The sequence below is a fragment of the Trachemys scripta genome, chromosome 1 (assembly GCF_013100865.1).
Source record: "Trachemys scripta elegans isolate TJP31775 chromosome 1, CAS_Tse_1.0, whole genome shotgun sequence".
Lineage (NCBI taxonomy): Eukaryota > Metazoa > Chordata > Testudines > Emydidae > Trachemys > Trachemys scripta.
The window spans coordinates 324,353,820-324,369,937 of NC_048298.1; the positions used below are offsets into that span (position 1 = coordinate 324,353,820).

General features: G+C 43.1%; 1 protein-coding gene across 3 annotated transcripts in view; it reads right to left on the reverse strand.

The window, feature by feature from the left end:
* The window catches only part of HIKESHI (heat shock protein nuclear import factor hikeshi), a 24,179-nt gene extending 14,080 nt beyond the window's left edge, over positions 1 to 10,099 (reverse strand). Inside the window, exons 1-2 of one of the 3 annotated variants that reach the window (XM_034759006.1) lie at positions 9,963 to 10,099; positions 8,392 to 8,629 (exon numbers count right to left, since the gene is read on the reverse strand). In XM_034759006.1, the coding sequence (XP_034614897.1) occupies positions 8,392 to 8,542 (151 nt within the window). In that variant the 5' untranslated portion in view covers positions 8,543 to 8,629; positions 9,963 to 10,099. Of the gene's footprint in view, positions 1 to 8,391; positions 8,630 to 9,740; positions 9,823 to 9,954 lie in introns of those variants that run through there. The other 2 variants (XM_034759005.1, XM_034759007.1) reach the window with 2 other exon arrangements.
* Positions 10,100 to 16,118: the final 6,019 nt, after the last annotated feature.

A 16,118-nucleotide genomic window follows, 5' to 3' on the forward strand; every position in this document is an offset into this window, starting at 1 on the left:
GGTACAGTTTCCTATATACTAATGATTTAGGCTAGGGTTCTTACTCTGGCGAGCCACGTGCCAGAAGTTGTCGACCCCTAGCCTAAATCATTAGTATATAGGAAACTGTACCCTGTCCTTCCTTAGGAAAGCACATCCAAAACTCTTCATTAACACCCACTTTTGAAAAAGCAGGGGAGAGCATGGCTTATGTAGAAACTCAATTAAGAGTCTGTTAATTTTCCATGTAGCACTACAGTGTGCAATGAAGTAAGTCTAGCAGTTACATTATCTGCCACCTCTACTGTATACTAAATCTAGATTTGTTTTGCCAAATAATAGCTACTGAGCTCAATAAGAGATGGTCCGATTCACAAGAGATCTTCTTAGTTTAACCCAATCCAAACATACCACAAGTGTCTAAGCACCAAAAAAGGCAGCTGCCAGAGCCCTCTCACTATCTACTGGTGGTTTAACCCGCCCACATGCTGTTGCCCTCCTCTTCCCTAGTTGTCTCAAGTATCACCTCCTCAACTGACATCTGTGTGGCACATACACGCACACCTTCAGATGTCAGACAGCTTCCTTAATCTGACTCCATGACTGAATATTAAAATCTGTAATATGAAGTCTCCCATGAGAAAAGCACATACTGGTCCTTCAATACATAAATTTAGCACAAGGCAAGTAACAATCAGACATGGTGCTTTAACCCACTACTTAGAAGTGCTTTGTGTAGCATATTTACTTAAAGTCAGCCTATGCTGCAGAGAGACATCACAGCCCTTTGCTTTATATAATTAGGCTCTACAAGAGTAGAAAATAAAGCCATTGGAAACCAGACTAACTGAAGATCATATTCAAATTCCAACTCTATCCAGTTTTCTCCGATTGAAAATGCTGATAGCAATCAAGTTGGTAGAATTCTCCATATCTTTATGATCAGGATGTTAAATTTACAATTCCCTTTCCTTTGAACAAATCAGCTTTTCATCTGTATAAAACAATCCAACAACTTTTGAGCATAGTATATTTCTAAATAATCAGAGGACATCAGTGTACTTGAAACCAAAAGCATATCCAGCCTCCCACTTCATATGCAAGTCCAGACCCTCTTTGGATTGCTGGCTCCTCCGTGCAATGCTCCAGCATGCACACATTGTTAGTGTTGAACACAGCACAGAACAGATACTCAAGATTTGTCCACTTGTGGGGATAAAATGAAGTTATCCTCTTCTGCATGTGGATTATATTCTACCATCACAATCCCTATAAAATAATCCATGTGTTTGGAGTACCTAGCTCTTCTAGTCACAACATATAAATCATAAATTTCAAGGAACATGCAGTATTTCAAAATATTTCTCAAGATACAGACTACTAAATATGCTTGATTCACAATTTTACCCTCTGCACCAATGCTGCAAAAGATCTCAGCATTTCAGGAAAAGAGCAAGCAGGGATAGGCTCTTCATACTGATCTCCCACTTTTCTCCCTTTATCCAACTTTTAGCCACAGTACTCAGCCATTTCAGAGTGCTTTCAGGCTTTGAAATTAGTTTGGGTAAAACAAAGTGTGTGTTTATTCTCTAGCCATTTCCATTAATCAAATGCAGACATGGCTTTACACCACAAGTTTTGAGAGGGGGAGACTAAAGATTGATGTAAACCATTACACCACCGGATAGCACAAAGTTAGAGGGAGCAAAATGGTGACCTATACCTCTAAATATTACCCGCACTTGTCATCTCAGGTCTACAATCAGACTGTAGCTCTTTGGTGTCAAGAGCATGTTTTTCCTCTTTCACAGCAAAGTGCCTAGCACTTTAAGCACAGCAAAAAATAAATAAAAGCAAACTTCCCCACTTCATGAGGGAAGCATCATCTTTACACTCTCTTTCCTGGTGAGAGTCAAATGTAATTTGTTTAAGTTAGTCACTGTTTAAAGGAAGATTTGGAAGCTGGCACACAAAGTGAGCAGACAGCTGCAAGCAGTTGCACTTGCTATGGTGTTACCACAGCTGCTCCTGCTCTAAAGATCTGGTGGCTGGCTACAACTGCTGTGAGAGGTAGCATCTTCCATCAGTGCCATTTTGTTCTCATTTAAGTTTGCTGCTTTTGGTCTGCACCTTTTCCTTATGGCATTCCTACCTGATAAAAAAAGGCCACCAAAACAGCATAGCAAAGACAATCTTGAAGGCTTGCTAGACAAGTTCCTGTCCTCTGGACCCATGCCTAACAGGAAAGGAAGCATTCAGACCTCAGCATTTCTGTGCCAAGAAGTTCTAGATGATGATATATCATTGGAACCCAGTACAGTATCCACAAGAATGATTTCAAAGATTCTAAACTCAGTTAGGAGCGTAGTCAAAATTGATCTGATCCCACTTTTGCTACTGGAGAATAAGCAAATCCTAAAAGGAGATCACAGTATCAAGCTGAAAAAGTCAAATGCTGCAATGAACTTGAAAGCAGGACATCTTCTGAAGATTTAAGTGAGAAGACCCAGCATCAGTTCAATTAGGCATGGCAAGGATATTTAAGTACCTAATTCAGCGCTAGGGGCACTTAACTCTACTGGGTGCTTATTGTAACAGAACAAACTGGTACCCCAGAGCCTTTGTTACTAAAAACCACTTATAAACAGTAGCTTTGATTAGAAAGAGTAAAATTTACTCTTACTAAAAAGATCAGCTCCCTGTGTATTTCTATCCTATCTGTTCACTTTTCCCATAAATGTACATTTATTTTCTTTTTACTCCTGTTTGTGTTGCAGAGGCAATAAAGCTTTGGCAATGTGAGGAAGTTTCTAGTCTGGCACTTAAATCACTCCCCACTGCAGAATCCTTATTACTGGTGAAGATGCAGGATCCAAAACGAGCAACAGATTGACTGTCAAATCCCTGGAGGAGTTTACAGTGTTGGTAGCAACCAAAACTTCTATATGAACTGAGCTGATAAAATACAAAGCATCCCTAAGATGACATTGTTTTTACTTTGTTCAGAGTATACCACCATTTTCTCTAACTTTTGAGATCCAATGCATGTGTTACATCAGCAGTGGTCAGAGCAGCATGTTCGATCTTTCACCACCTTTATTAGGCTGCAGGAAAGGGACCTGGAACAGTGGATGACCCCGCTTTACTTCTGAGATCCAGAGAAGAAGTCTACTCTTTCAGCTCAACTACCCCCTGCTCCAGACTAAACAGCTGCCAGAAGCTCACTCCCATATCCATTGGTTAAGTGGACATATAAACATTTAGTACTGCAAATGGACTGCATTTAATATGAAACATTCCCCTTCATGTTATTGAAAAGGACTAAGAACCTATCTGTAGGTTTGATAGAGGGATCAAAAGGAAAAAATACAAATGTATCATTAAACAGAGACCTTTGGATTCCCTATTAAAAATTCTGATCTACTCAGGTTACCTGAAAATCCTGTAGGGAGAAACCAGAAATATTCCCCGATTAGTGTCTTTTGGTAACATGGGGACAAAAATTGATCACAGCAATCTCGGAAAGGCCGGTGACTTGTTACCATGGTCACTGCGTTCATGTTTTTCAAGACATTGCTAGAGCCACTTAGGCCTACAGAAGATAGATAATTTCTCTATTGAGGGACTTCTGATTTGAAGCTAGATATGGTTGCCTTGTTTCCGGCCAAACTGAAGAGAAAAAGATTTAGATTTTATCATTATTACGATGATCGTCAGCATTCACGTCAACTAAACCTCAAAAAAAAAAAAAGGAACAAAAGAGGGTAAAAATGTAGGAAGTCTAGGTTTATTAAGAGCGATTACATCTATATAACTAAGGTCTTCTCTTTTTTTCTTTAAGTCCTTCTAATTGACAAAGTAGGATAATTTCTGTAATTAAATCTACCAATAACTTATTTTGATATTGTGGCTTGTGGTCTAGACTTCACAATCACTTTGTAGCAAGAGAGCAGTTAAAGGTTCTGTCAGGACTTCCAAGTCTAACATCACACTCTTATACCTTTCTGAAGTGCTTTTCCTGTCATGATTGGTTTCAAAGTGATTCTTTAAAAAAAAAAAATAAAATAAAATAAACAGAAAAATTCTTTCACCTGCTTGAATTACTGAAGTGCAAAAACAGATACTTCCCACAAGACTTCTTACTCATCAATAATACAAACTGCTGTACAAAGATTCTCAAATTGTCATGCAACTAATTTAGAGTAGTCTCAATGATAGTAGATTTTCTGGGAAGTTTAGAAATTAGAACATTAAACAATGGAAAAAATAATGTAATTTGGAGCATATTCAGTAAACATCTAAGATTTTAAGCAGACATTAAAATGTAGTTTCTCTGCACGGCCTGAGAGGGCTGCTGCTGGACCTGTCTGCCAGAGAAAGATTGTAAGTGTCTCATTGAAACACAGCTGCATCATCCAAGAGGTTCAAATTAGAGGTCTATTCCTGCAATCTTTTACTCAGACAAGACTCCCATTGGTTTAAATGGGAACTGTAACTACAGTTGGGACTGCAGGATCGAGTACTAATTTCCTCTCTTCCTATTGCTGTCCCCATTACTCTCTCTGATGTGCTGTTACCCCTTTGACCCACCTTTACAAAAATGTCATCCTGCCCTCGCCTCAGTGAGGTGTGAACTTTAAAGCTTAATTGGAAGGAAAATATTCAGAGCAAAACTGCCTGTGCATGTTTCTCCTTGGAAACTAAAGAGAAATCTTTGTCAATGTAATTTTAGTGTATACACAAAGAGTCAAAAATGCATTAGTGAAGTTCCCATAATAGTAAAACAATTGCACACACTATATTAATGTATGCATTTAATAATCCAACTAGTCATCATAATTATGTGCAACTTGGACAAGTTAGTTACATTGTGAAAGCTAACATCTAGATTCCCTGACTTTATGCTTAAATGTGATCTTAACATGCGGTAGGTAGGAGATTTTGAATTTGATCCCTCACAGCTGTACTGCTTGGCCTTCAATACATTTAAGTTTTAGCACTCCCATGCACTGGAGTAATTTTTTTTTTTTTTTTTTGCTACCCATGTAAAAGGCAAGTAAAAACCCAGTCCAAGTCACAACTGAACAGACTTTATAACCAGTTACTGGCATAGTTAGCTCTAAACACAAGGTGCATTTGCACAACATGTGGTTAAAAATGTTTAGTTGCCTTGTTACTGGATTTTGCCTCTGTCAGAGAGCTAGGCTGGCACATGATTGCCTTCCTGTATCCAGTTCAGCATGTGTTTAGGTTTTCTACAGCATGGACAAGACTCCCAAATGTGCCAGTTTGGCCAGTCATCTTTCCTCTCAGCTCCATGTATAGTAGGACATTTCAAAGTGCATAACCAGTCTTCCTGCAACTGGCTCTGCTCTCTGGGTACCTCCCTGAGCTCCTTATCTCCTGTTGAGGCAATGTAGGACAGCTGTCCAGATTTTCCCAATATGCACCAATAGAAACCCAGATAGGCAGACTGGTAACTGCAGGTGCACTAACTCAGTTGTGATAGTAAAGCTGCTGTATAAATACAAGCTGAATTGTGTTACTTGTAACTGGTCAGGTGACCATCCTCCAACTGGTTAAGTTGGAAATTGTGAGATTAGATGAAGGGTTCTCCTAGCCCTCTTAGTAGGATTTATCCCTCTGCATTTTATACCGTAGATGATGTCATTAATTTTGTATCTTTATGGCACTGAGCACAAGTTATCATTTTGGGGATTGATGTGTTGGGATTCTTGGGGATAGGGTGGAGGGAGAGGAAGTAGAGTCAAAGTAAAGTGTGGTTCTACTCTAAGTATGGACTTGTGGGGTAGCATTTATCTCAACTACAACAGGTATCTTACCCAGTTTACAAGAAGGAACAGTATAACCGCAAGCCTTGCAAACTCAGCCGTAGAGCCCACAGTCAAGGTTTGTTTTTCTGACTGACTTCAACAATAAAGATTCTGCAACTGAAACTTAGTTAACAATTTAACTGATGATATTCAAGAAAACTAAGACTCCAATTTACTCTATCAGATTTAAGTTGGCTCTGCAACACTAAGAGTAGTAAAAACATATTTTACTCAATAAAGTGAGCAGATATTACTAAATACACACAGAACAGATCTAGCATCAGACTGCTGGGTCTTGCCCACATGCTTAGGGTCTAACTGATTGCCATATTTGGGGTTGGGAAGAAATTTTCATCCAGATCATATTGGCAGAGACCCTGGGGAGGTTTTCACCTTCCTCTGCAGCATAGGGCACGGGTCACTTGCAGGTTTAAACTAGTGTAAATGGTAGATTCTCTGTAACTTGAAGCTTTTAAATAATGATTTGAGGACTTCAGTAACTCAGCCAGAGGTCACAGGTCTATTACAGGAGCAGGTGGGCAAGGTTCTGTGGCCTGCAATGTGCAAGAGGTCAGACTACATAATCATGATGGTCCCCCTCTTGCCTCAAAGCGTACAAGTATATGTTTTTCCAATGATTAGTTACCCTCAATGTTACAAATTTACACCTTATTTCCAGTCTGAATTTATCTAGCTTCAATCTCCAGCCATTGGATCACATTTACCTTTCTCTGCTAGACTGAAGAGCCCATTACCAAATATTTGTTCCCCATGCAGGTACTTCTAGACTGTAATCAAGTCACCCCTTAAACTTCTCTTCATCAAGCTAAATAGATTGAGCTTCTTGAGTCTCTCACTACAAGGCAGGTTTTCTAATCCTTTAATCATTCTGGTGGCTCTTCTCTGAACCTTCTCTAATTTAGCAAAATTCTTCTTGAATTGTGGACTGCAGAATTGGACACAGTATTCTAGCAGCAGTCAAACCAGTGCCAAATATAGAGGTACAATAACCTCTTTACTCCTACTCAAGATTTCCATTCATGCATCCCGGTATCACATTAGTCCATTTGGCCACAGAATCACGCTGGGAGCTTGTGTTAAGCTGATTAACCACCTCCACCCCCAAATCTTTTTCAGAGTGTTTGCTCCCCAGGATAGAGTCCCCTATCCTTTAAGTATGAGGTACATGCTTTGCTCCTCGATTAATACATTTGCATTTAGCTGGATTAAAACAGTTTGCTTAAACTCATCTTACTAAGCGCTCTAGAGCTCTCTGTATCAGCTGCCTGTCCTCTTCATTATTTACCACTCACCTAATTTTTGGATCATCTGTAAACTTTATCAGTGACAATTTTGGTTTTCTCACAAATAGTATAAGGATTGCTTCTTGGCCTTGTGGGAGCCCTTTTGAAACACACCTGCTCAATGATTCCCCATTTACATTTTGAAATCTATCAAGTAGCTAGTTTTTAATCCATTTAAAGTGTGCCATGTTAATTTTCTATGCTTCTAGTTTTCAAAGTTTCCATGTGAAAACTGCCTGCAAACTCTGAAGGGTGAAAAACACACTGCCACAAGCATTCATTTACAATCAGATACTACAACTGCCAGTTTTGATGAACTGTTTAAAATATAGACTGATTCTTGCCTGCATATTTATATCTACCTCTGGAAATTTCCACTACGTGCATCTGAAGTCTGTTAGTCTATAAGGTGCCACAGGACTCTTCGTCGCTTTGTTTAGAATATAAGTGCTAGGTCTACTAAGAGCCACTTGAAAAGACATATATTTGGCTTTTCAAGTAGCATTGCAGCGTATAGCATGTCACACAATGGGATCCTGGTTTATGAATAAGAACGTAAAAATGGGCATATTGGTTCAGACCAATGGTCCATCTAGCCCATTATCCTGTCTTCCAACAGTGGACAGTGTCAGATCCTTCAAAGAGAAAGAACAGGGTAATTATCGAATGATCCATCCCCCGTTGACTAGTCCAGTCTGGCAATCAGATGGTTAGGGACACTTGGAGCATGGGGCTACATCCTTGACCATCTTGGCTAACAGCTAGTGATGGACCTATCCCCCATGAATTTATTTAATTCTTTTGTTGAACCCAGTTATAATTTTGGCCTTCACAACATCCCCCAGCAACAAGTTCCACAAGTTGACTGTGCATTGTATGAAGTAGTAACAGGGTTCCTACCCTGTTTCCCCGAAAATAAGACAGTGTCTTATATTAATTTTTGCTCCCAAAGATGCGCTAGGTCTTATTTTCAGGGGATGTCTTATTTTTCAGAAATGAAAAATGCCTTATTATCGGTGGATGCCTTATTATCGGTGGATGCCTTATTATCGGGGGGATGCCTTATATTACAACGAGAGGCAAAACTGTAAGTAGGCCTTATTTTCGGAGGATGTCTTATTTTCGGGGAAACAGGGTAGGTGCTACATAATACAAATAAAAAAAAACAACACAATATGTTCCAAGATCTTATTACATTTATTCATTAGAGACTAAACATCCACTTCATTGTCTAACTGCTTTGCTGTTTAACTGCTATATTTCACTGCTCTTACCAGATTTTAAACCAGAAATTTTGAAGATGGCACTTGGCTTCTCATTGGTGACAAATCCCAGGAGTTGCCATACTGCCATCCCACTCTGGTCAGGAAAGCAGAAGTAGACAGATCCTCCCATGCCCTCTGGAAATGGGATAGTTCCCAGCATAAAGACCACCACATGGTTGATGTTTTCATAGTCAGGCAAGTCAAATACAAACTTATCCTGGGCCACCTGTTGTGCCACTGCTTGCACCTAGAATATAAAACCAAGTTTTAGTTTAGAAATCTTAATTCTGGAACCTGTGAGCCCTCTTTTCAGAAATTCATCTAGTGTTTGAAAGAAGAGGAAGTGAGGCACATGCCAGTTTTAGTTTATAAACAGAGTGGCAAACACAACCGCATGGGAACTGTGCAATAGGCTGCTAACAAGGATTCACAGTCCTTGTTTTAGCTACAGAGGCTTTATATCACACCTAGGGCTGGAGTATCAGAGTACCTTAGCCCCCAATGTGAATAGTGGTAAAATATGGTGCAGAAGAAGTCCCCAAGTCTATAAAGTAGTGGCTGTCAACCACATGGCTAGCAGAATCCTAATCACGGAAACCTCTAAGAAATAAGACATGACTTTATACACTTAGTTCAAGGATGGCTGAAGGTCAGGGCACAGAGCCACCCTTGTCTTTATTACCGAGTCCATGTACATGACACATCACTGCATACATCTTGATATAGGTAGCTCCTACTCGGAGCAAGCCACAACACAAAATGCTTGGCCCTATCTATCGCCTCCCATATGCCCAAAAATCGATATTACCAAACATGGCTGCAGACTGCTGCAACTTGGGGCAATCTACTGGCAAGGTGACATTACCCACCCCTTAGCCAATAAAATTTGGGTGCCACCCTGTACGAGTGGAAGGAAGGCACACTGGGATGGGGTCTGCACAGAACTTGAACATCTGGAGAGGGAGGAAGACACAGTGACACATTTCATTTATACGGGAGCTGCTCCCAAAAAGCAACAATGGGAAATAAAAATCAGAGCCACCCCAGCTGGGAACCTGCCCTCCACAGTATGGCCCTTCCCAAACTTCCTCACAACCAATGCTATCACCCGGCATAGCCCACACCCCAAGAGACACCCCCCCCCCTAAACTTAGCCCCCCACACTCCTCAGGATCCTCCCCCCCCAACCCCCCCCCCCCCCCCACCCCCCGCCCCCCCCCCCCCACCACCACCACCACTCCTCAGGATCCTCCCCCAGAGACACCCCTTACTCCATAGCCTGAGCCCCCCACTCCCGTCCTTTCCCAGAAACACTCCCACCCACAGGACCCTCCGGACATCGCTCCCCTGAACCCCACCCCCAGCGGCTGGAGCCTCCTCCCTCAGGCGCCCTCCAGGCCAGGCTGCCCCAGAACGGTACGAGGCCACCCGCACAGCCTCTCCAGCCGCCTCCCAGAGGCCCCTCTCCATGAGCCCCTCCCCCACCCTAGTCTCTCCAGAGGCTCCTCCCAGCCCGCCAAGGCCCCGCCCCTCCGGAAGCGCCGCCCTGCCAAGCCCCGGGGAACCGCTCACCAGCCTACCCGCCACCAAACAGCCGAACATGGCGGCAGCCACGGAGCCCTACAGCCGCAGAAGCTTCGCGAAACAGCCGACCACTCCGCAGCCTACATAATGCCTGGTCCCCCCGGAAACAGCCCCTGCCTGTGACCCCTGGTTACGGAACTACTTCCGGGGAAGGGGCGGGGCTTCGTCTAGGCTCGTCCTGAGGCCTACACATCCCAGTATGCACCGCGCTACCGGAGCTGCATCCCGGGACCTGTAGTCCCAGGCTGCGCCGCGGGTGGCTAGGGAAGTGCATGCTGGGACGTGTAGTCTGTCAGCTAACGCCCCCGCTCCGATAGCTGTGGAGCAATGCATGCTGGGATATGTATTGTCAGTCTGGGTCCTACTGGGTTCTAAATTAGAGCGTGCTAGAGACTGATTTTATGGGGGTGAGAGCTGGTGGTGCCTGCTGCATTCTGGACTTGTATCTAGCTGCCACGAAGGTCCTTCAGGGAAGATTTTAGGTAGCCCTGTCCTAAGGGTTTCTCTACAGTGGATGACTGGTACCCGGGTACCCTGACATACAAGAGCAAAGCACCATACCACATTGTGATCATGGGGACAGGTTGCAAGGACACAAATTCGCATGTTGCATCTATTCATCAAGATGATGCAACAGCTTCTGGGGGCCCTGTACTGCCCTAAACATGTGTTTCAGACGCCATTAAATTTGCACAGGCTGCGCTGGCAAGAGCCACATGGAATAACAAATACACATGCAAACTAGAGCATGTGAAGCACAGTTCTCCAGCAGTTTATCTTCATCTCTTGCAATTCCTTCAACATGCTCTCTCCTGGCGCTTAAAACTAGTATTTATGAAGGCACAAGAAGCAGCTATGAATAAGCCATAAAATGACTTGCGGGTCGTGTGACTTTGCTTATTTTCTCCACTTGAGGATGTGAGCTAAGTCTCTCTCAAGTGGGGCTGGACCTATCATCCCTTAAAGGGCCAATGACCTTATAACGGGTAGTATCCCCATTTTACAGAATCATAAATAAGACTAGAAGGGGCTATAGTAGTGCTCTAAACTGACCTCCTGTATAACACAGGCCACAGGACTTCCCTGAATTAATTCCTGTTTGAACTAAAGCATCTTAGAAAAACATCCACTCTTGAAAGTGGCAGAGATGGAGAATCCACCATGACCCTTTGTAAATTGTTCTAATGGTTAATTACCCTCACTGTTAAAAATCTGCAAGTCCAGAATTTCTCTAGCTTCAACTTCCAGCCATTTAATCTTGTTCTACATTTGTCTGCTGGATTGAACAACCCATTATCAATTTTTTTTTGCTCACTATGGTAATTATAGACCAGTGGTTCTCTAACTTTTGTGTTGGTAACCCCTTCCATATAGCAAGCCTCTGAGTGCGATCCCCCTTAAATATATAAAAAGGTGTTTTTAATTTTGAACACTATTATAAATACTGGAGGCAAAGCAGAGTTTGGGGTGGAGGCTAACAACTGGTGACCCTCATGTAATAACCTCGCAAGCCCCTGAGGCATTGCAACCCCCAGTTTGAGAGAACGCCTGTTATAGACTTATCAAATCACCCCATAACCTTCACTTTGTTATCCTCAGAGAGGAGTGGAAGCACAGATATTAAGATCAAAATTGTCCACTAATTTAGGGTGCCCATTACGAGAGGCCTAGGATCTGATTTTTCAGAGTACCATCTCCCTGGGCTCTTTATCCCATCTGTTCTACTCCTTGCCAAAAAGGGAGGGGGGGTGTTATTGAGAGCACAGGAGACAGGTTCCATGCTCTTAGCTGGTGCCCAGCCCCACCCCAGCCCAGACCACTAATCATAGGGAAAGTTCATCTTCACCCCTGTAACCCTTGGCTGGAATATGTTCAGTGGGGATAGCATGTGTGTACTTTGGGCAGCATTACCAGCTGCAAGTGTTGGCTGGACAGAATCTTTGGAGATTATAGCTATGGCCCTACCAAATTTACAGCTGTGAAAAACACATCATGGACCGACTGTGAATGTGGTCTTTTTTATACTTTTACCTTATACTATACTCTTTTATACTGTAGGGTAAACATAGATACAAGTACACAGTGTTTCTCGGACTGGGGGACTCAAGCCTATTGAAAAGGGGTCACAGTATTGCCACTCTTACTTCCGTGCTGCCTTCAGAGCTGGGTGGCTGGAGAGCAGCAGCTGGTGGAAATGGCTAGGAATTCAGCTCTGAATCCTGCACTGCTCCTGGTAGCAGTGCTGCCTTCAGAGCTCAGCAGCCACTGTGCTCCAGCTACCTAGTTTTGAAGTCAGCACTGAAATAATGGTGGCAATACTATAACTCCCCCTCCCCCCACAAACACACAGACGCAAGCTTTGCAACCCCCTTTTGGGTAGGACTACAGTTTGAGAAATGCTGACTTAAGGGCTTTATATGTTTGTATTTTGCAATTTTTCAATAAATATTCATGCTTTGTTACAATTCTGAAATTTTAGATTTAAATATGTGCAATTGTGAAATTCAAGATTTTTTTAAAATACTAACCATGACATTTATGAAAATGGACTGTGAATTTGGTAGGGCCTAATTATAGCTAGTGAAATCTAAGAAGCTTATGGTGAGCAAGTATGAACTGAGATTTTTCAAAGGCTTGCAAATTGGGGCAGATTTGGGGGAAAGAGGGGGGACAACAAGAGGCACTTCCCTGACACACATTTCAAGTTCTTGCTCCAAAGCACAGGGGCTAGAGCCGTTCAAAAAGCCACTAGAATTTAACATGGACAAAACATGTATTTCCATAGCCTCATTCTTGGAAATGGCTGAACGGTTTTGACTGAAATTGAAAAAAGAAAAATTCACCCTGGGGAAGCATCCGACATGGAAAATTTCATCCCAAACCTTATAAGTCCAAGCAACTGAAAAGTCTTATAAGGGGAAGAGTTGGGCTACCTTAGTTCTAGGCGCTTCTACTGACCATACTTATAATTAAGGCTACAGAATCCAGCAGGGAGGCGGGGGGGGGAGCTGGAGCTGTCAGCTACAGGAACTCTGCAGCTGCCAGCACTGGAACTCTGGGCTGTAGTGGGCCCCCCCCCCACACACACAGCTCCCAGCCCCCGCAGGCGGTAGGGAGCCTGCCAGGTGCCTGCCCGGAGCTCCAAGCCGCCAGAGCTGAGCCACAGCAGGGGCCCATGCAGGTCCAAGATGCCACAGGTGGTCCCCTGAGCTCCCAGTCATTGTGGGCAGCAAGTGGCCCCCAGAGCTCCCAGCCATGCTGGCAGGAGGACCCCAGTGCGCCGAGCAATGGCAGGGAGATGCCAGAGCTCCGAGCTGGGCGGGACTCCAGCAACTCCCAGCCACGAATCCTGGAGTTCCGAGCCTCTATGGGCAGCTCCCAGCCGCTGTGAGCGGCAGCAGTGGTGGGTGCCGACCCTCCACTCCTCATTTTGTCAGGTTATTTTAGTAAAAGTCAGACAGGTCATGGGCTCCTGTGAATTTTTGTTTATTGCCCATGACCTATGATTTACTAAAAATTACCATAACAAAATCTTAGCCTTACTTATAATATATTGTAAACCAGTACTAAGTTTCTATTCTGCATTGCTTTGGTATTGATTGATCTACACCACTCACTCAAAACTCAATGTCGGGCACAATGATTTTCTGACAGAGAAACTTGGGGCCAGGGACATGATGAATGCTAACACAAAGCATGTAAATGAAGGGATGTTTGCAAATTTATAATAGCACTGAAGCTAATCAATGTTCTACATCCATTAAGATAAACTGGAATTGATAGAGTAGAGATTACAGCCTACCATCCCCTTTTTAAGTAGGGCTCAATTTCAAGGAGGAGCTCTCCATAAATGTGGATGACTTATTATGAGCTTGTACCTGTAATAAGGAAAACACGATAGGCACTTTCAAATGTTCCACAGGAAGCCAATGGAAGAGTATTACAGAGTAAACAAGGAGACCAAGTGTGGCCAACCTATAAGTGGGTGCACAAAGTGTGGGTGCAGTGGAGCAAAGGCTACAAGAACTTCCACAACTTACAGCCGCTTTGAAACGGGCACATTTGTAAAACTTGCAGCCTCCTGAAACAACTTCCTCCTTGGCTCACAAACCACCCTATGAGCGGCAGAGAAAGGTAGCGAGGAAGAGGGGCCATGACCCTACCTATCCCACTTCCAGCAAACCCAGAGACAAGAAGAAAGACAGTGAATTATGCACTTTGGCAAAGAGATGAACACAGAATTAAAGGTGGCTTGAAAAGGGTAGGGAAAGAGAGGGAAGAACATAATTATGCTCTTATAAAAGCAGCCTGAGAGGAGGATTTTGAAAGCTCTGTGCTTTATAACCTTAGGTACAAGAGGAAGATGAAGCCATGTGTGGTGGGGGGGGGGGGGGGAGAGAGTGTTTTGTTTTTTGCTAGCAGACTCAATGAGAGTGGGAGCTCTCAATGTACCGTAGTGTTTTAACCTTTCATGGAGCTCTTCTCTCAAGTATTTGTTAAGTTTGTTATAAATCTTAGAAAGTTTGACTAAAAATCTCTTCCCCTTTGAATGGTTTGAACCCCTTTATAACTGGGGATTTGCCCTACTGTGCTGCCAAGGGTTCCAGTGCAGTGGCTAGTAAGGCTGGGGATAGGGCCACCCTTGCTGTTTCAGGGTTTCTGCCAAGATTTTCCTGGCTTGTGCCATCGTTCTGTGACTTTTCACAGCATTAACCATGACAAATCTCACGGTGACAGTAACACACAAAGCAGAGAAGATGAAGGATTATTTCCTTAGATCTGTCTAATCCCCTCCCTCACTTTGAGCTGAAACGCATAGTGCAAGAGGGATGAATCGACTAGTTTGCTGGGCATGTCAAAAATTAAAAGCAGCAAAATACAGTACAAAACAGTCAGATGGTCTAGAACAGGGGTTCTCAAACTTCATTGCATCGTGACCCCTTTCTGATAACAAAAATTACTACGTGACCCCAGGAGGGGGAACAGAAGCCCAAGCCTAACCAAGCAAGGGGGGCTAAAGCCTGAGCTCCACCACCCCGGGTGGGCAAGCCAGACAAAGCTGAAGCCCACGGGCTTCAGCCCTGGCCGGGGGGCCTGTAACCTGAGCCCAGCCACCCAGGACTGAAAATCTTGGGCTTCAGCCCTGGGCGATGGGGCTCGGGCTTTGACCCCAGACCCCAGCAAGTCTAACACTAGCCCTGGCGACCCCATTAAAATGGAGTCCTGACCTACAGTTTGAGAACCGCTGGTCTAGAACCCAGGCAACTTCAGTAGAGATGCTCAGGCAGACTTACGTGGGAAGTATAGTTTCTCCAATTCCAGCGACGCTTTATGTCCAAACAAGTAGTATTTTTTAAAACTCAGAATCTCACGTACTGAACACTTACGAGCTGCCTTTCAGCTTTAGATCTATTCTTCCTGAGAGCCTGCAGATATCAGAAGACATCACTAAGCAAATTCTAACACGAGTGTTGGTCATATTACTCCCTAACTGGACAGGTGATCCTGTGAAAGTGAAACATTTACAATCTCGCAGGATTAGTTAAGAAATAGCTGAAGTGGCTTTTTCTAACAGGAAGAGCCAGACATGCCTCAAATTGGTGCTGTGGAGGACAACCTTTGAGCCAGCTCTACAGACCAAAAAAAGAGCACCCGATGCATTATTAGGGATGGCGTGTTTGTTTCTATATTACCATAGTACATTCTTCTTGGGTTGTACATGTTTAGAGAGTCAGAAGAGGGCAAGTGAAAAGAATGGAGATAAATTGGTTCCAGACAGCAAATTCCGATTTATATATTTATTTAAAATAGTCAGATGACTATTTTGCATTGTCTTAGATCACTTGCACGCTACTGGATTTGGAACTATACAGTGACAAAAACAGAACACACAAATGTGTTTTGCCAAAAGGTTAGACACTTCATTAGCAGTAATATTTTGTTCTAGTTTCTCTCCTCATTCTTGATTAACTGTACACATTTTAAGTTCTAATAAAAATATTAAAAATAGTAACAAGAATCATTATATAGTTTATTTGCTCTTACAACTAAACCTTTGACGAGACACCATAGAAGACCCAAAATTTAGGTTGTATTTGGGAAAAGGAATGTTTTATAAAACCTAAATACCCTATTTTAAAGTGTCAGTAACA